The sequence below is a fragment of the Panicum virgatum genome, chromosome 4N (assembly GCF_016808335.1).
Source record: "Panicum virgatum strain AP13 chromosome 4N, P.virgatum_v5, whole genome shotgun sequence".
In the NCBI taxonomy this organism is placed as follows: domain Eukaryota; kingdom Viridiplantae; phylum Streptophyta; class Magnoliopsida; order Poales; family Poaceae; genus Panicum; species Panicum virgatum.
The window spans coordinates 13,968,479-13,988,573 of record NC_053148.1 but is presented as its reverse complement, the minus strand read 5'-3'; the positions used below and the strand labels follow the sequence as shown (position 1 = coordinate 13,988,573).

The following is a 20,095-nucleotide window of genomic DNA, read 5'->3' as shown; positions in this document are numbered from 1 at the left end:
TCTAACAAGAAATCAGTATTCCGAGTCATAACAAATATTCTATGTGCATTTGCACTAACGCCATCACCAACGTACAAGCATAAAGCATTAGCCGCGATGAACAATCTTCAAACCCCAGCTCATGTCAATGCAGTGCTGGACCTGCGGCACGATCTTCCCGGTGTCCGCCCCCCGCTTCAGCCTGCAGTCGTAGAACGGCGGCGCGTGGAAGCAGGGCTCCATGGACACGTCCCTGCCGCACGGCGGGTCCGGCACGTGCGTCTCGTTGTCCGGCCGGTACAGCACCCACGGCCTCACGCCGGCGAGCCCCTGCGCCACGTACCCGAACGTCGACCAGGCCGTGGTCACCAGCGCGTCCGTCAGGCTCAGCAGGTACATCTCGGCCCACGCCTTGGCGTCGTGCGACCTCGCGCCGAACCGCTGGAACTCCTCGTGGCTCGGCTGCTGCACGCTCACCGCCTCGCCGCCCGCCGCCGCGCGCTCCCAGTACATGCCTTTGAGCTTCTCGTAGTACCAGGACTTGAGCGAGGTGACGAGGACGGCCTTGGTCTTCCGGCTCGGCCCCGGCTGCGCGGCGGGGTCCGCGTCCTCCGCCGCGGCGAGCAGCTCCGGGAGCAGCCGCTCCTTCTGCGTGCACCTGGTGATCTGCTCGAGGAGCGCCGGCGAGTCGGGCTGCGAGCCGAAGACGCGCACCTGGATGCCCACCCGCCGCTGCGCCGCGGCGAGGTAGGCGTCGTGGTAGCGCGCGACGAGGCCCCAGACGTGGTTGCTCGGGTGGAACAGGTACCGGGCGGCGTGGTGGAACGCGGTGTCCGGCTCCGGGAACATCCTGCCGAGCTCCTCCCGGAACCCCGCGACCAGGAACAGCCCCGGCACGATGTAGTTGTCCGTCCTCATCACCAGCCACGGGATGTTCCGGAGCACCCTCTGGTCCTCGTCGCAGAAGAAGAGCTTGTCCTGATCGGTGGCATCGTGGTCGAGGTGGACGTACGAGAACGCCGGCACGTCGCCGCCGGCGGCGGCGGCGGCGGCGTCGGTCCGGATGGCTTTGCTCCGCAGCATGTTGCCGTAGCTCTCGGCGGTGGCGACGCTGAAATTGGTGTAGCTCGCCAGCGGGAAGCCGGCCGGCGGCAGCAGCCACGTCGTGCCGGGGAAGGGCTCGCAGAAGAGCTCGCCCATCTCGTTGCTGGGGTCGACGAGGAGCGCGCGGCCGGTGAGCACCGCGTAGAGGAACGCCGACGCGGTGGCGAGGATCCGGTTGCCGAGGCCGCGGTACGAGATGGAGACCAGGTACTTGCAGTCCTGCTGCGCCCCCGCCGCGCCGCCGCCGCCGCTCTTGCCCGACCTGAGCTGCTCCAGCGCGTGGCCGTAGGCCGCGGTGCCCGGGCCGCACCGTCTCTGCAGGGCTTCCTGCTGCCGCAGCTTGGAGACGAGGTACGCCGCCGGCCGTCTGCTTGGCCTGCGACGGTACATGACGGATTGGTACCGGCTCCGGCAGGATCGCTCGTCGAACCCGTCTGCCAGGAGGCCGCCGAGGAGCTTGTCGTAAGATCTTTCACCTGAAACTGACACAGCAAATGGAGCCGTCAGCAAGTTGAAGATGATCCCGTGTAGTGAGCCACATGCCCACATTTACTACATTTTCATTGCAAATCACGATGCAATGTGCAGCGATATGCTGCCTGTGGACTGTAGCTTGCTGCTACCTCCGCCGCGGCGGACGACATCGTCGGCAGAGCTGATGATCCGGACGCCCGGCGCGGTGGCGCGCGCGCCGAGGAGGATGACCATCGTCGGCACGGTCAGCACGAAGGCCGCGAGCACGACGTTGATCACCGAGCAGAACGGTGCCCTCTTCGTCCTCGGCGCCAACCCCAGCGCCGCCGCCGCCTCGGCGTCCAGCCATCGGCCTGCGGCCGAGCGCTGCTGCGGCAGCGGTGGCTCTTTCCACGGCGCCGCCGCGCCGTCGACGCCCAACTTGGCCTCACGCTGCCGCATTTGCCAGCCCAGTGGCCGGTGCCAACCTAGCTAGCTCTGCTGTACCGTGCCAAGGTGCGGCGTGCAAACGCAGCAGCTCCGGGGAGTGCCGGTGTCGGTGGGCCGGACGGAGCTCGAGAGTGAGGGGTGGGATTTTACAAGTGCCGCTAGGTCAAATTTTCTCGTGCGTAGCTAGCACATCGAACACTGCTGCTGGATGCTAATCTTGGGAACCGGCGTTGAATCCGCGTCTGAGAATGACTGATATTCGTAATTCGCGGGAAGAACTATTGTTAAGTGAGCTGATGAGATCTAGCTTGCAGACAGTTTTAATTAACCTAGTGATTGACTACCTACATTTATCACCGTCCACGTGGCAACATTGGCGATGAGCAACTCGATAAATTCCGTGTCGGTGAAAATGCAGGTAACTAGACTAGAAAAATGAAAAGGATTTTTTTTATCCAAGCCATTACAATTCTACGGGTTCAAAGAACTGCTATTACAATTCGAATATTCTAAAAATTCGTGCAAACTTCAATCGGGACCACCAGATCAACAGCCAAAGGGTATGGGAGGATTGGATAGTTTTACAATTAACTGCCCGCCTCTAATCGCACTTTTGCAAATCTCCCCTCCCACTCCCTCTGCACACCCCCTTCGATGTTGATCCGGTGGCTCAGATTGAAGTTTACACGGTTTGCATAAAGAGATTGGTTTGCATATGATATGTTTTTTTTTTAAATATGTCATTATAATTGTTGGACACCCTGGTCTTTGCCATTTTCTACGTATCCCGGTTGCTCCCGAGTCGGGCCCATTGTCAGACTCCAGATACGTATGAAGAGAATGTATGGATGCCGGTAGGCATTAAGAGCTCTGATCCTCTCCGTCCCAACTAGACACCCTCATGATGGTGCCATGGCGGCCACGGGGGACTGCTGGACTGCGCGGCGCATGCAGCAGGCTGGCGGCGCATGGGGAGCAAGCAAGCAGCGGCGCCATGGCGGCCACGCGGTGACCGCCAGCTTGGGCGGCTCATGCGGCGGGCTAGCGGCGGGTAGGGAGCAGGCGAGCGGCGGTGGCATGGACCGCCGACTTGGGCGGCGCGTGCAGCCACGCGCGCGCACCACCTGACCAGTCGCACACGAGCGAGGTGTTGCGGTGCAAGGCTAGTCGCGGCGGGGGATGGGCGTTGGGCAGGTCACGCGTGTCAGGCCAGCGTGGCGGGGAGCGGCGGCGCGGGGCCGGCCATGCCTACTTCCTGGCCAGCCGCGGCGGCGATCGGGCAAACCGCGGGCTCCAGGCCAGGCAGCGTGGAGCGGCACAAGCCTCCTCCCCAGCCGCAGTAGGCAAGCGGCGGCGCCAGGTTGGCTGCATCCAAGGGCATCTCGGTCAAATCAGAGCCCAGTGCGAAATGCTAAAATAAGGTCTATTGGTCGAGCAAAATCAAACAATAGTAAAAAGTAATATATAAATGAAATATTTCAAGAATTATTGTACCTATTTTTCACTTGTTTCTTTCTACACTTTTGATACCCGGAATTTTCTATGTTGTTATGTTGTTTTGCGGACGACATGACTTGCATTTGCAATGGAAGAACATAATTAATAGATGTATTTTAATCATCAAGACATGAAAATAATTAAATGATGAAAGAAGAAAACTAACACGAAACTAAGTCTTACTCTTGGCCTGGCCTTGGCGAGTACTGAGCGCCTCTGCAATTTCAAACGAGTGAGGGACGATGGAATTGGATGGGCCTTGGCGGTCGGGCGTTGAGTCCTACTCGCCGACGCGGACGTCGCGAGGCTGCAGCTGCTTGGGCGCGTCCGCGATGCCGCGATGGCGATACCGCGATGGGCGATGCCGGCCGGCGGCCGCGATCGAGACGGGAGACGGGAAACGCGAGCGGTGAGCCGCGAGGCCGTGACTCGTGAGCGAGGCGTGTGGTGCGCGATCGTGAGAGGAAGCCGAAGCGTCGCCGTCGGTCTGGCCTAGAGTTTCGCGTCACGAGTGTGCGCCGAGAGGAATTGGAAGGCCGGGCGTCGGCAGGGCCGGCCCTGAATTTTCGGTGGTCCGGTGCGGGAAAAAAACGGAGGCCTCTCATTCATCATAAAAATACAAAAAATTAAATAGGCAATCGAGCATGATAAACAAGTGGCGAATCGGTGATCTGCAGACTACGGCGGTGTCTCGCGAGGAAGTCAAGTAGGCATTGAGGCGTGCAGCTGGGCAGACGGTGCAGGAGTTATCGATTGGTCTTCCTCTCTATTAGATCTACTCTTTATGTAAACCTGCAACTAGGCTTTGTTGGCACTTGCGACTTTTTTTTATCCCAACACAGCTCATTGCTTTATCCATCCAACTAGACAGATATGTCACGCCCAACAGTACGGATTACAAATTTTGGGAGGGGATTGTGCCGAATATTTGGATGATTCAGTCCTTTTCAACATCTAAACAAGCTAACTTATAAGCACAAGTGTTACTTGTGACTTAACTCTTAGCATAGCAATTTTTGGAGGCCTCTAATTTTTGGAGCCCCGGTGCGGTCGCACCGCCCGCACTGCCTTAGGGCCGGCCTTAGGCGTCGGGCACGCACGCGATCGAACGACGATCTATTCAACTTCTAGCAATTTGGGTCTGTTTCGCTATAGAATGGACTGCAAACTCATGAAATTGAAGTCTCCTATACTAATATATATTTAGGTGTACTTCATATTTTGGGGGCCTTCAAAATTAGAGGTCATGTACGGTCGCACAGCATACACATGCCTAAAGATGCCCCAGCTGCACCTGCCTCAGGGCCGACCTTGGATGGGGATAGCAGTGGCCTTACACGCCGACGATGGCTGCCTGCTAACGTGAGGGAGAAGAGAACGGCGAGGGGAGTCTAGACTGGACGGAAAGGACCGGAGCTCTTAACGCCATAGACGCACCAGAGTCCATACGCTCTCTGCGTACGTATCTGGAGCCTGACAATATGTTCGAGCGCCTGGGATATATAGAAAATGGCAAGAATCTGGGAGTTCAACAATTGTAATGGCATAATACCTAAATTGTAATGGCAGTTTCTCAAATTTGAAGAATTGTAATAGTTTGGATAAAAAAACCCAAAATGGAAACACAGGGTTTGGGAAAGCGAAAGGAACTAATTTTACCTCTTCTGTTTATGAGGCCGAGAAATTCAGAGTCTGACGCCATAAGCAGCCGCCGGTCACCGGAGAGAAGGAGAAGCAGAAGCAGAGGAACGGAGAGCAGCAAGACGATCCTGGCAACTCCGCCGGCACGCGCCCCGCGGTTCGGCTTCGCCATGACCGCGAGATCCTGACGTGTTCTCTCTCCCTTCCTGACCCGTGACCGTAGCAGCAACAGAGATTCATAGGGGGGAGGTTTCGGTACAGGTCAGCCGCGTAGGAAGGGAAGCTCTGCTTTGATCGTGTCTTCGTGCCCAGCACTCCGGAACGGTGCTCCGACAAGCGTCGGTGCATGCCGCGACGTGCGCTGAACAATGCGCTCTACGTTGTGCCGAATATGGCTGGCACGCATACGCAGCGTCAATGGGTCATCAAGATTTGGGACATGTGAGCAGCCAATCAGCCACAAGCTGCCGGAGAGGCCAGCAACAGTGCAGCACAAATCAAACTAGCAGTGACAGGGGAAGCATCAGTAAAAATCACGCATGAAGATCAAACCTTTGCCAAGTTTGAAGATCCAACATGTTTCCAGATTACTGGCGTTATTACTGTAGAAATATTAATTAGCCGAATTGCAGTCAATACTTGCTCTCTTATTTACAAAACTAATCCAAATACCTTACCCCACCTTTAGCGTCATAGAAGAACTAACACAAAGAAGTAAAGAACTCAAATGCCTGCTAATAATAACTTGCTGGCACCAACCACTGTAAGGAAATCAATCATAAGCATCCAATACATTGCATGACATTTAACATCTTGACAAATTTTAGCAAAAATAATCATTGTTAATTTCAGTCAAATTCCTTATAAAATTGCAAATGTAACGGCTAATAAATATTTGATTATAGGTGATAGCTGGACCAAAGATATTTCACATACAGCTCGTTCATATAAACAAGCACTTCGCTTTACAAGCACAACTATGTTTCCAAGACAAGGCTCAATTTGAAGATTACTGGAATACAAGTACACCAACACAGAAAGAGTAATGAAAGAAACAGCTTGGGGAAATCTAAGCTATCTAGACAACAAAGAAACCTAACCTAAAGACTCCACCACTACAAGTCTCATAATGGCGAGCTGTTATATACTTATGTTGTTTTTGTTTTTTTATTTTTTGCGAATGAATCTGGCTACCCTATCAAGTACTAGATTTAAACGAGTGCTTGTACATTTTCTATATTTATTTTCGTAAGAAATGATATTAGCGAGACGTTTATAGTGACTAGGTGTAAGTATGTACATGTACGTATAGATGGCCAAACGGGCCGTGTCAGACGGGCGGCATGAAAAACGACATGGCACGATATGATAGTCTTAGTATTAGTGCGAGGACGGTACGGACATAGTATAGTGCGTGGGTCAAAATCCCAGCGCATAGTGCCGATACGGGCACGACACGAATAATGGGTTGGCACTGTACTAGCACGGTACCAGACTACCCGTGCACAACCACTCATATGTGTGTGTATAGACCCTAATCTCTCACCTCACTCCCTACGGTCACCTGCCACCACCTCCTCCTCCCTCCGACTCCCGCATGCGTCTCGGCTTCCCCACCATCCTCGTCCAGTCGTCGTCCAGTGGTCCTCGACACCTCCCTCTCTCTCGCTCCCGCACGCGCCTCCCCTCCCCATCATCGCCGCGTTCCCACATCGCTCGCGCGCCGCCCCCCTGGCCGCATGACTGCGTCGCGTGCCGTGACCCCTCTCCTCACCGCATCACGCGCTGCAGCCCCTTCCCTCGTTGCGATGCGCACCGACGCCCCTCCCATCGTTGATCGCCGCGTCGCGCGCTGCCGTCCTCCTAGCTTCTCTTCTTGCGCGCCGCCGCCGCCGCCTTCGCCATGTCGTACGTCATCGCTGCTTCCCTGCTCGATGCTGCCGCCGTCGCCGCCCTCGCCATGTCGCATGTCATTGATGCTTCCCTGCCCGGATGCCGGCGCCACCGAACGTCGTGCCTGGATAGGCACGGAGCAGCCGGGCCACCCGTGCTGCCGGCACGGCACGACTAAGCCTTCGTGTTGGTCATGTGGTGCCGGAGCGTGTCGTGCCGTGCGACACGTTTGGCCATCTATACATGTATGTGAGCATTTACATTAGTACTCTGTGCCTCACATTCTGGTACTGCTCGGTATTCCACATCCCGCGGTAGCTATTTTTCCCGAGTAGTGCACTCGCCATCCTCCTCCTCCTCCTCCTATGCGGGACTGCGCTCCCGCACCCTCCCCCTCTCCCGCCAGCTCGCGCAACAGCTGCCACCCGCCGCTGTAGCTCCGTCTTCGTCCTTCTCTTTGTTGTCGAACTAGCTCGACCTGTACCACCGTCTCCATCAGTCCATCCCCGACCTCCTGTTTGTGCTCATCATCATCGACAACGATGGATAATCCGTCAGGAAAAAATCCACACGGATCAAGGAAAACGGAAGCAGGCGGATCAAATTAAACCAAAACAGAAAACAAAAAACACACGGATCGAGGAAAATAGAAGCAGATGGATCAAATCAAACCAAACCATAAAGGGGAAAACGAAAGCAAGCAAAGAAGAGGATAGCAATCGCTGCTGCAGACGTATGGATGTTGCATGGCAGGAGGCCTCGCGAGCGCCGGCGACCAGATCGCGGCGAGATTGGGGCGGAGGAGGCAGCTACCAATTAGATTAGAGTAAAGATGGCAACGAGTACAATTTGTTTAGATATCAACTTCATAAACTCATACCCCTGATGAAATTTGGGTTAGGCCCATAAACAATTTTAGAAATTCCAAATAAATCTTAAAGGCCCATAGTGCATGAGTAAGTGAGTTAGTGTGCAAATCTTTAGTCTCACCTTGCTAGTTGAAGTGGAATATGACCAATTTAAATATGGATGTTGTATTCACCTCTCCAAACTATGTGTGTGGGGAGAGAAAGGGAGCTCCACATGCACGCGCTTGCTTGCCGGGCAGGGAAGGACGGGGTGTGCCGAAATCTGCACCCCCCCTGCGGGGGCATTGCTTCCTTTTGCTGTTTTTGTTTTTGGTTACTTGGCATTTAAGTCTGCGAGATATGGAACCCTAATCGGTTTCTTGATTTTTCGGAACCGAACGCGACGCGAGGTCGTGGGACTCTTCTATATAACTGACCCGTCGGCCTCTACCAAAACGTATCTAATCGAGGTAGGGTTTTGCCTCTCTTCGCTGTTGCGCCGCCTTCGTAATTGCTCCATCCCGAACGCTGGCGAGCACCGGCGAATGGGAGAGCAGGTCTCCGGAACCGCTCGCTCTTGTGATCCTATACCGGGAGAGGGCGAATCAGGTTTTTGCGAAGCGCTAAGCGCGACGGCTCATCTTCTTCGCCACGGCTCGTCCTCCGTCTAAGTCTGGTGTTGCGGCGTACCGTCGTCTGCAGCGCCGGTTGCTGCGATCCATTTGAAGGACCGTTTTCGTTCAGTCTGCGTCGTTTGTCTTCCCGGCGGCTCCCGCACAGTACGTATTTTGTGATTAGATTCATTTCATAATCATATTTTCTGAGATTATGTTTATGATGTTTGTACTGTCTAATATGTTAGAATCTCGCATGCTAGGTTTAGTTCTCGTCATGTTAAATCTAGTTCGGAATTTAAACTTACAGTTGTCGATTTTTCCAACAATCCAAAAACCTAATTATATGCAATCTGTTGATTTAACAATGGCTGGTTTCGCTGAGTCACTGAGGCCAGATAAGTTTACTGGCGTGAACTTTAAGATCTGGAAGTCAAATGTTCATCTCTGGTTTACTGCTATGCACATCTAGGACATGAGACTTGGCAAGCCTGTGGGCGTACTTACTGCTGAAGAGCAGAAGAAGTACGATGAGGCCAATAATCTCTTTGTCGGATGTATCATTAGCAATCTGTCAGACGGATTGGTCCGTGTGTACATTGATGAGACAGAGGCGAAGACGCTGTGGGATGCTCTGGTTGCAAAGTACGATGCAATAGATGCGGGCAATGAACTGTACCTCATGGAGAGTTTCCATGATTAAAGAGTGGTGAACAACCATTCTGTGGTGGAACAGACGCATTAGATGCAGTGCATTGTCAAGGATCTTGATCTCCTTAAGTGTCCTATTCCCGACAAATTTATGGCTGGTTGCATTATTGCAAAGTTACCTTCCCAGTGGAGGAACTTCGCCACAACTCTGAAACACAAGAGACAGGAGATATCAGTTGAAAATCTGATAATGACTCTTGATGTTGAGGAGAAGGCTCGGAAGGACGTACGTGAGAAAGGAGATCAAGGTCAGTCAAGCGCCAACCTGGTCCAGAAGTTCCCGCGTGGCAAGAACAAAGGGAACAACAACAAGCCTAACAAGACCACTGCCTTCAAGAAGAAGAAGAACAAGGCCTTGGAAAAATGCTATGCATGTGGTAAGCTTGGACACTTCTCCAAGGAGTGCCCAGATCGGGCAGACCGCAGGGCCAAGAAAACAAATAAGTCCAAGGATGTCAACATAGTGACCATGAGCAACACTGGAGATGGGTACGGTAATTTACCTACAGTTCTTTCAGTTTTTCAATCCACGAGTTGGTGGCTTGATACGGGTGCTAATGTTCATATGTGTGTTGATATCTCTATGTTTTCTTCTTACCAGACCGTCCGAGACTTCTCCGTGCTAATGGGGAACAGCTCACATGTTTCTGTTCATGGTGTTGGCATGGTAGATCTGAAGTTTACTTTGGGGAAGATCGTGCAGCTGAGGAACGTGCAGCATGTGCCCACTATCAACAAGAATCTGGTCAGCGGGTTGGTCCTATGCAAGGACGGGTTTAAGGTAGTGTTAGAGTCCAATAAATTTGTCGTGTCGAAACATGGACAATTCGTTGGTAAAGACTATAATTGTGGAGGCTTGTTCCGCTTTTCTCTTGCTAAATTTTATAATAAGTCGGTGAACCATATTTGTCGCAACGTTAGCGATGATGTGAGTGTTTGGCATTCATGTTTGTGTCATGTTAATTTTGGTTTGATGTCTCGGCATTGCAGTATGTGTTTAATTCCAAAATTCACCATTCCCAAAGGTTCTAAGTGTCATAGCTGTATGCAATCAAAGCAACCTCGGAAGCCTCACAAGGCTGCTGAGGAAAGACACTTGGCACCTCTAGAACTCATACATTCTGATCTATGTGAGATGAATGGTGTATTGGCAAAAGGTGGAAAGAGATACTTTATGACGTTAATTGACGATACGACTAGATTTTGCTATGTTTATTTGTTGCGTAAAAAGGACGAAGCGTTAGACTACTTTAAAATCTATAAAGCTGAAGTTGAGAATCAACTAGAGAGAAAGATCAAGCATCTAAGGTCAGATCGTGGTGGCGAGTATTTTCCCAAAGGGTCAGTTGGATCCATGCCACTCCAACTTCTTGAAATTGGATTTCATGTTGAAATCCATGCCATTGAGTGGCATGATTTTGAACATGAAACCCAATTTCACGGAGTTGTGGTGGCATGAATCGAATTTTCTCTTTCCCAAAATATTTGATGAATTATGTGAGGAGCATGGAATTATTAATGAGAGGATGCCTCCCTATTCTCCCGAATCAAACGGGATTGTCGAGAGGAAAAATCTCACGGTGACTGACTTTGTTAACTCCATGTTAGACACAGCTGGTCTTTTTAAGGCATGGTGGGGAGAGGCTGTATTGACTTTGTGTCATATCCTGAATAAAGTTCCAAACAAGAATCAAGATCAAACTCCATATGAGATGTGGAATGGGAGAAAACCATCACTTTCTTATCTGCGCACGTGGGGGTGCTTAGCGAAAGTTAATGTGCCTATTCCAAAGAAGCGTAAGTTGGGACCTAAGACGGTGGATTGTGTCTTTCTAGGATATGCTCAGAGAAGCATTGCTTATAGATTTTTAGTGGTTAAATCTGAGGTACCAGATGTGCATGTCGATACTATTATGGAATCTCGTGATGCAATATTTTTTGAGAATATTTTTCCTATGAATGATATGCATAGCAATTCTAGATTTTTCACAGAGATAACTCCTCAACCAGCAGCACTTATCGAGTTTTCTGAATAATCCGATGAGCATGAGCATGTCCTAGAGAAGGATGACAGTGAAGTTCCTAGAAGGAATAAGAGACAAAGAATTGCAAAATCCTTTGGTGATGATTTCACTGTGTACCTTGTGGACAATACTCCCACATCCATTGCAGAAGCGTATGCATCTCCAGATGCAGATGATTGGAAAGAAGCAGTTTAAAGTGAGATGAACTCAATTCTTTCTAATGGGACATGGGAGCTCACTGAACGACCTTATGGTTGCAAATCAGTGGAATGTAAGTGGATATTCAAGAAGAAGCTTAAGCCTGACGATACTATTGACAAGTACAAGGCTCGGCTTGTTGCTAAAGGGTAGACACAAAAGGAAGGCGAAGACTTCTTTGATACTTACTCACCTGTCGCTAGATTGACCTCTATTCGAGCACTAATTTCCTTGGCTGCCTCATATGGTCTTATCATTCATCAGATGGATGTTAAGACAATTTTCCTAAATGGAGAGTTGAATGAGGAGATCTACATGGATTAGCTTGATGGATTTGTAGTGAAAGGTCAAGAAAACAAGGTGTGTAAGCTCTTGAAATCTTTGTATGGCTTGAAACAAGTACCTAAGCAATGGCATGAGAAGTTTGACAGAACTTTAACTTTTGCGAGCTTTGTCATTAATGAGGCTGATAGATGTGTGCACTATCGCTATGGTGGGGGTGGAGGAGTTATATTATGCTTGTATGTGGACGACATACTAATCTTTGGCACAAACATTGATGTGATCAATGAGGTCAAGTCCTTTCTATCAAAGAGCTTTGATATTAAGGATCTGGGAGAAGCTGATGTTATCCTGAACATCAAGCTTATTAAGATAGAGAATGGAATTACTCTTTCACAATCCCATTATGTGGAAAATGTCTTGAGCCGTTTTGGCTATATCGACAGCAAGCCTTCTCCAACACCTTATGACCCTAGTGTGATGTTGAGAAAGAACAAAAAAATTGCCAAAGATCAACTGAGATATTCACAGATTATTAGTTCACTCATGTACTTAGCTAGCGCAACGAGACCCGATATATCTTTTGCTGTGAGCAAATTGAATAGGTTCATGTCAAACCCGGGTACCGATCATTGGCATGCACTTGAAAAGGTTATGCGCTATCTAGTAGGTACTATGAGTTATGGGATTTACTATTCTGGGCACCCTGCTGTGCTTGAGGGATAAAGTGATTCGAACTGGATATCTGACGCTGATGAGCTATATGCCACGAGTGGGTATGTGTTTACCTTTGGAGGTGGTGCGATATCATGGAGGTCTTGCAAACAGACCATTTTGACGCGGTCAACCATGGAAGCAGAACTTACTGCTTTGGACACAGCCACTTTTGAGACAAAGTGGCTGTGTGAGCTCTTGATGGACTTGCCTGCGGTTTAGAAACCAGTGCCGGCTATCCTTATGAACTGTGACAATCAAACGGTGATAGTCAAAGTGAACATTGCTAAGGATAATGCAAAGTCATCAAGACATGTTAAAAAGACGACTGAAGTCTGTCAGGAAGTTGAGAAACTCCGGAGTGATAAGTGTGACTTATATTCAAACAGACAAAAACCTGGCAGATCCCTTTACAAAAGGATTATAGCGGAATGTGATAGATAGTGCATCAAGAGAGATGGGTATGAGACCCATATAAGTTGCCACAGTGGTAACCCAACCTATGTGATCGGAGATCCCGTGAATTAGGATTTGGGGAGAACAAGCTGATGGTGAACTGAGGAGAGTAATGGTTAAACCCTCTCTGAAAAAAGATGTAATACTCTCAGTTGCTGTAAGGCAGGTTGGCTATTTGCCTTAATGTGTTTCTGTTGGCTCTAATGAGTATAGGTGCTGTCCTACAGAGCATTTTTGAAAGAACACATCTATATGAGTCTGACTATCTAACGTCGCAGTCTGTGAGAAGTGGGTAATCTCTAGTAAACTCATGAAGAGACCAGGGAGTACGACGTATATGCTCCAACTGCGGAGCAGGCTGCTGGCTGCCATGTACTGGTTCGGGCTTTGAGTGAATCTTGTTCGCACAAAACTTGCAATTCAAGGCTTAGTCCATTGTTCAAGTTGTGAATGAGTGTAGCTTGAAGCTCTAAGAGAGAGTTCAACTTAATAGTCCTTGCTGAAACAATGGTATATAAACAGTAGTGAGAGACAGGCAAAATCTCTGATGGGTATTTGAGATCTAGTGGGGGATTGATGGAATTTGGACTAGGCCCATGAACAATTTCAGAAATTCCAAATAAATCACAAAGGCCCATAGTGCATGAGGAGGCGAGTTAGTGTACAAATCTTTAGGCCCACCTTACTAGTTGAAGTGGAATATGACCAACATAAATATGGAGGTTGTATTCACCTCTCCAAGCTATGTGTGTGGGGAGAGAAGGGGAGCTCCACACGTGCGCGCTCGCTCACCTCGCCTCGCCGGGCGGGGCAGGGCGTGGCGTGGCGTGGCGAAATACGCGGGCGCACGACGTACGCGTGAGTGGTCTGCCGAAATCCGGCCCCTCACCTTGCGGGGGTGCTGCTTCATTTGGTTTCCTGATTTTTCGGAACCGATCATGACGCGAGGTCGTGGGACTCTTCTATATAACTGACCCGTCGGCCTCTACCAAAACATATCTAATCGAGCTAGGGTTTTGCCTCTCCTCGCTGCTGCGCCGCCTTCGTAGTTGCTTCATCCCAAACACCGGCGTGCACCGGCGAACGGGAGAGCAGGTCTCCGGAATCGCTCGCTCTTGTGATCCTGCATCGGGAGAGGGCGAATCAGGTTTTTGGGAAGCTCCAAGCACGACTGCTCATCTTCTTCGCCACGGCTCGTCCTCCGTCCAAGTCTGGTGTTGCGGCGTACCGTCGTCTGCAGCGCCGGTTGCTGCGATCCGTTCGAAGGACCATCTTCGTCCAGTCTGCGCCGTTCGTCTTTCCGGCAGCTCCCGCACAGTACGTGTTTTGTGATCAGATCCATTTCATAATCATGTTTTCTGAGACCATGTTTATGATGTTCGTACTGTCTAGTATGTTAGAGTCTTGCATGCTAGGTTTAATTCTCGTCATGTTAAATCTAGTTCGGAATTTAAACTTACAGTTGTTGATTTTTCCAACAACCCGCGTGCTAAAATTCGCACCCACAACCCGCAACAGGTAGGAAACGATACCCGTACCCGCAAACTTTAGAACATCAAGCACATAAGCACATTTTAATAGCATATAAATATTAATGTACAATTAATGCACCTCTATATCTGAGCATTAATAAATTATAACATAATAAGCAACATGTCAACACCATTATTCAAGAAAACAAATAAATCTGAGCAAATAAATAAACTAGTCTCATACATAATACATCACAAGAGTCATTGTTTGCGGGTTCAGATATCAATTTTTCAAACCTGTTTGAAGATATCCGTTGGGTTTAGAGTTGTACCCGCACCTATGCCTGCGGTCACAAACTCAGACCCGTATATGAGCCCGTCGAGTTTGGTATCCGCGAGTACATGGAAATTTCATACCGGTTGCCATCCCTAGATCGGAGCCATCCGCCATGATATGCTTCTCCCTGGGATAGAAGCCGAATGGAAAGGATAAAGGTAAAAATGAAAATTATATAAAGAGTGAGATTTAGCTAATCTGTTAAAGTGCACCTAAATACTCCCTCCGTCCTTAAATGTAAGGCATTTGAGGGTTCAAAATTTGTACTTAAATATAAGGCATCCTAGAGTATTTTGGACATAAAGACATGCTAATCTTCTTAGTTTTGATGCTAGTTTTGTATATAAAAAAATCAATTGTGGTGGGTCGGGGGAGTAAAAAAGACATGCTAATCTTCTTGGTTTTAGTACGGGCACTGAAAACTAAACAATTGATTAACTAAACAATATACTAACGAGGGGTTAAAGTATCTTTTCTCAGCCTCATAATCTGCCTCAAAAACATAGAATGTCCTACATTTGAGGATTGAGGGAGTATGAAGGGAAAATCTTAGCTAAATAGAAATATAGAGATTGAAGTTTGGCTAAATTCTTGGAGTTGCTCTTAGTCTGAACCACTTGTCATTCAAATGAGTTTTAGAGCACGGGCTCTATGTCGCAGTTCTAGTGATGATGTGTTTGTATCCACTGATAGTAACGTGATCCGGGAAGTATCAGTGCATCAGTCAATCCGCGTGATACATTTCCTTCGTTCAGTTTATTCCTTTTCCCTTTTTAGTTCCCTTCCAATTAAAAGAAAGAAGCCACGCCTGGAAATCTTATTTTTAGAATGGGATTTCCGCCGGACCCCGAGAAGAACGCCTCGCCCGCCAGATAACAATGTCCCCGGAGGGCGTGGTCGGCACTGGCATAACCAAGCGGCCGCCGCAGCAATGCCCGGACGCCCGGCGCGCGGAGGCACACGAGGGTACGGTGGAGCCGGACGCAGGGCCATGGATCGCGAGGAAGAAGGTCACGGCGCTCGCCGTCTGCCTCGTCGCCCTGCCCGTCCTGATGACCACGGTTAGCCGCCGCGACGCGCCGTGGACGGCCGCGTCTTCCTTCTGGCCACTGTCGTCCACCTCCACGCAAGGTACACCGCAATCCTCCGCCACCATCGCCGTGCTGTGGTGCCGAAGAAATCTTCCCCGCATCGCATGGTTTCCGGAACGATCTCGATCGCAAGGAGATCTGCAGGAGGCGAACTGTTCGCCATGATCGTCGAGGGTAGGCGCTGATTTTTCGCGTGCAAATCGCAATGCAGAGAAGCTTCTCGGCGGCCTGCTCGTGCCGGGGTTCGACGAGCGCTCGTGCCTCAGCCGCTACCACTCGGCGTTCTACCGCAGGAGCATGGCGCGGTCGCCGTCCGCGCACCTCATCAAGCGGCTGCGGGAGCACGAGGCGCTGCAACGGCGGTGCGGCCCGGGCACCGAGGCGTACAGGGCCGCGGCGGCGCGGCTCGGGTCCTGGCACGGCGGCGGCGGCCCGGGCGGCGACGCCCCGGGCGCCTGCAGGTACCTCGTGCTGGTGCCGTACCGGGGCCTCGGGAACAACATCCTGGCCATGGCGTCGGCGTTCCTCTACGCCGTGCTCACCGACCGGGTCCTGCTCCTCGACCGGACGACGTCGCTGGGCGACATCTTCTGCGAGCCGTTCCCGGGCGCGTCGTGGCTGCTGCCGGAGAGCTTCCCGGTCAGGGACCTCCAGAACCTGACCGGCGAGGTGCGGGAGAGCTACAGGTACCTGGTGCAGGGCGACGCCCCCGCGGCGGCGTCCGTGTCCCGGCGCCGCTACGTCTTCGTCGACCTCGACCACTCGTGCACCTACCACGACAAGCTCTTCTTCTGCGACGACGAGCGGCGGTTCCTCCGCCGCGCGCCGTGGCTGCTGATGCGGACGGACGGCTACTTCGTGCCGGCGCTCTTCCTGAACCCGGCGTACCAGGAGGAGCTCGACCGGCTGTTCCCGCGGAAGGACGCCGTCTTCTACCTCCTGGCGCACTACCTCCTCCACCCGACGAACAAGGTGTGGGGGCTCATCACGCGGTTCCACGACGCGTACCTGAGGAACTCCGACGAGCGGCTGGGCATCCAGATCAGGGTGTTCGACGGGGACACCCCGTTCCAGCACGTCCTGGATCAGATCCTCGCCTGCACGTCGCAGGAACGCCTGCTCCCCGACGTGGTGACGCAGGAGCCGCAGCCGCCGGCCGGCGCCCGGTCCAAGGCCGTCCTGATGACCGGGCTCAGCTCGTGGTACTACGAGAGCGTCCGGTGGAAGTACTGGCAGTCGGCGACGGCCACCGGCGAGGCCGTGAGCGTGTACCAGCCGAGCCACGAGGAGCACCAGCTCTCGGGGTACACGACGCACGACATGAAGGCGCTGGCCGAGATGTACCTCCTGGGCATGACCGACAAGATCGTCACCAGCGGCTGGTCGACGTTCGGGTACGTCGGCCACGGGCTCGGCGGGCTCACGCCGTGGGTCATGTTCCGGCCCGAGAACCACACCGCGCCCAGCCCGCCGTGCCGGCGAGCCCGGTCCATGGAGCCCTGCATGCACGGACCGCCGTTCTACGACTGCCGGGCGAAGCAGGGCGCCGACACGGGGAAGCTGGTGCCCCATGTCCAGCACTGCGAGGACATGAGCTGGGGGCTCAAACTTGTTCATCCTGAGTGAAAACGGCAATGAAAAAAGAATAAATTCCGTTGATTCGATTCGAATTCCTGTGCTGTTTCTGGGGATTTGTTTCACTTTTTCAACAGGTGTTCTTGTTTTGCACACCACTAATATACAGACACAATTTCCAACTCTGGGAGTCACTAGATCAGCTTGAGACCAAAGTCCACATCTTCGCAGTGGCGCAAGAATGGAACGTGCGCCACCGGATCAAGGTCCTGCTCTGCCCGGCAGACGAGCGACGGCGGCGAGTGCAGGCACGGCTCCACCGACGCCGACCTCACGCAGGCAACCTCGGCCGTCATCGTGTTCCGGTCCGGCAGCAGCAGCAGCCACGGCCGGAGCCCAGCCAGGGAGTGCGCGGTGTACCCGAACGTCGAGAACCCCGTGGTCACCAGCCTGTCGGAGTAGCTGAGCAGGAAGATCTCGGCCAGGGCGCGCTCGTTGTGCGCCAGCGCCTCCGTGTGCTGGTCCTGGTCGTGGCTCGGCTGGAACACCGTCACCACCTCGCCGGTCGCCGTCGCGTTCGTGTAGTACACGCTGTGCAGCTTGTCGTAGTACTCGGGCTTCAAGGAGACCACCAGCACGGCCTTCACCTTCGCCACGCCGCTCGCCGGCAGCCGGGCACCCGGATTATCGCCGCTGGTGCCCGTCACTCGTGGCAGAAGGTCATGCTCCCGAGCGCACCGGGCGATCTGCTCGTACATGTCCTCAGATGTGATCGGGAGGAACGGCGCGGGGCGCACCTGGATGCCGAGGCGCTCGTCGGCGCCGGCGAGGTACCCGTCGTAGAACCTCTCGACTATCCCCCACGCCCGGTTCCCGGGGTGGAGGAGGTACCTGCCGAGGTGGTGGAACACCGACGCCTTCGCCGGGAACATCCGGTCCAGCTCGCCGCGGTACACCGGCATGAGGAACAGCGCCACGGCGAAGTAGCTGTCCGACCGGAGCACCATCCAGTTGAACCGGCTGAGCACGCGGTGGTCCTCCTCGCAGAACGTGTGGTTCTGGAGCCGGAGTCCTATCTGCTCCAGGTGGAAGTAGACGTACGCCGGCAGAGCGCTGGCATCGCCGCCGCCGTCGGAGCGGACGATGTTGTTCTCGAGCATGTTCGCGTAGCTCTCCTTTGTGCTGGCCGAGAAGCCGTCCGTGTAGGGGAAGCCCGGCGGCAGGACCCACGAGGTGCCCGGGAACGGCTCGCAGAAGAGGCCCTCCATCTCGGGGGGCTCGTGGACGAGGAGGACGCGGCCGGCGAGCAGCGCGTAGAGGAAGGTGGAGACGACGCTGAGCATCCGGTTGCCGAGGCCCTGGAGGGGCAGCCACACCACGTACTTGCACTCGGCGCCGTCGGCGTTGCGGCCGGACATGAGCTGCGCCATGGCGGCGCGGTAGTTCGCGGTGCCCGGGCCGCACCGGCGGTGGTTCGCCTCGTACCGCCTCAGCTTCTGGATGAGGTAGGGGGAGACCGGGAACGGCGACGGCTTCCAGCGCTTGGATGCCTCGTACCTGCTGAGGCACGTCGCCCCGTCGAAGTCCGGCGAGAGGAGACCGCTGAGGAGGCGGTCGTGGGCGCCGCGCTCCGCTCTCCTGGACGACGGCGCATTGCCAGAGCCTGCGATTTGGAAAAGGAATGGACGGATGAAACAGAGGCCATTACCGTGAAACCGGTGTTGTGCAAAGCTTGAAGGAGCAGAGCAAGTACTTTGTACTTTGAAGCGCTGCCAAGCCGGGTAATCGGCGGCGATGGAGGCGGCAGCTCGGTCGCCGAAGAGGAAGAACAGGAGGAGCAGCGGCGACGCGAGGAACAAGACGGCAGTGACGGCCCCCAGGCCGGACGGCCGGCGTTTCTCTGCCACCGGCGGGAGATGTCGCTCTCCCTGGATCGCTCCGACGGAACCCATGGCACGCCGACGCCACGCGTTCGTCGAAATCTAGCACCGGTTTGTTTTGTTGTGGGTAGGTGTCGAGAGGTCAAGGCAAATTGGCAACAGAGATCCATCTGCTAGCTGTGGGATTCTTGCGACCTTGCATTTAGAAAGTCAGAAATGGTGGTATCATGCATGCGACTCCGGCTGCTTGGTGGCGCTCCAAATGTCGGGACGGCCTAGTATAATTTGGCTGCTATTCATTCGTAAACAGGTATGCAAAATGCAATAACCATGGTCCATGGGCGAGTTAGTACTTCCCAAATTATTTTTAAATGGAAGGAAGGAAACGGCAATTTTTTGAGTTTTTTTTTCCCGAGTAACCACGGATGTTTGATGTTTCATTGTTTCGTCCAAATCGTCGAAACAAACCAGTGAGTCCATTGGAATCTGAGACTAAGGCAAGCAGGAGACAAGTGTAGCCAGAGCAAAACTTGACAAAGTAGATTGAAGGATCTGGAAAGCTGGAATGATGGTGGAGATTATAAAATTCTTAGAAGGAACTACGTCCCCTGCCAGTATAAACTACTAGATATTATACACATCAGTAGTGGCCCAAGATATTCTGTTTGTTGACCATCTCTAAAATCGAAAAGTGTGTAAACAAAATAGCTTTAACACCCGTCAACGGGTCATGAAATCCGTGTTTGAGTGAATTCCACGGCAATTATCCTAACTTACCCCTTCCGTAATTGTAATTTATATGTTCATAGCAACCACAGAAACAAGCATTTCACTCAACGCAGAATGAGTAACAAATAACAAAATCAAGAAACGAGT

General features: G+C 52.5%; 3 protein-coding genes across 3 annotated transcripts; 1 reads left to right on the top strand and 2 right to left on the bottom strand.

Annotated features, from left to right (window-relative positions):
* On the bottom strand, positions 1-2,084 carry LOC120670940 (fucosyltransferase 2-like). The gene is made up of 2 exons (XM_039951132.1): positions 1,658-2,084; positions 1-1,552 (listed from the first exon to the last, which is right to left on the bottom strand). The coding sequence occupies exons 1-2, from the start codon at positions 1,996-1,998 to the stop codon at positions 88-90; spliced, it is 1,806 nt and encodes a 601-aa protein (XP_039807066.1). The 5' UTR covers positions 1,999-2,084; the 3' UTR covers positions 1-87.
* A 13,467-nt stretch (positions 2,085-15,551) lies between these two features.
* LOC120669021 (galactoside 2-alpha-L-fucosyltransferase-like) lies at positions 15,552-17,390 on the top strand. The gene is made up of 2 exons (XM_039948851.1): positions 15,552-15,821; positions 15,981-17,390. Exons 1-2 carry the CDS (start codon positions 15,552-15,554, stop codon positions 17,388-17,390), a joined length of 1,680 nt encoding a protein of 559 aa, XP_039804785.1.
* A 33-nt stretch (positions 17,391-17,423) lies between these two features.
* Positions 17,424-20,085, bottom strand: LOC120670815 (galactoside 2-alpha-L-fucosyltransferase-like). Its single transcript, XM_039950981.1, has 2 exons — positions 19,093-20,085; positions 17,424-19,002 (listed from the first exon to the last, which is right to left on the bottom strand). The coding sequence occupies exons 1-2, from the start codon at positions 19,289-19,291 to the stop codon at positions 17,534-17,536; spliced, it is 1,668 nt and encodes a 555-aa protein (XP_039806915.1). The 5' UTR covers positions 19,292-20,085; the 3' UTR covers positions 17,424-17,533.
* Positions 20,086-20,095: the final 10 nt, after the last annotated feature.

Excerpts from the sequence above, each read along its gene's own strand:
- LOC120670940 (XM_039951132.1), bottom strand. The coding sequence starts at position 1,998 with ATGCGGCAGCGTGAGGCCAAGTTGGGCGTCGACGGCGCGGCGGCGCCG. Across the intron at positions 1,553-1,657 it reads ATATCGCTGCACATTGCATC|ATCTTACGACAAGCTCCTCG; the intron begins GTGATTTGCAAT and ends TTCAGGTGAAAG.
- LOC120669021 (XM_039948851.1), top strand. The coding sequence starts at position 15,552 with ATGTCCCCGGAGGGCGTGGTCGGCACTGGCATAACCAAGCGGCCGCCG. Across the intron at positions 15,822-15,980 it reads AAGGTACACCGCAATCCTCC|CTTCTCGGCGGCCTGCTCGT; the intron begins GCCACCATCGCC and ends AATGCAGAGAAG.
- LOC120670815 (XM_039950981.1), bottom strand. The coding sequence starts at position 19,291 with ATGGGTTCCGTCGGAGCGATCCAGGGAGAGCGACATCTCCCGCCGGTG. Across the intron at positions 19,003-19,092 it reads GCAGCGCTTCAAAGTACAAA|GCTCTGGCAATGCGCCGTCG; the intron begins GTACTTGCTCTG and ends TCCAAATCGCAG.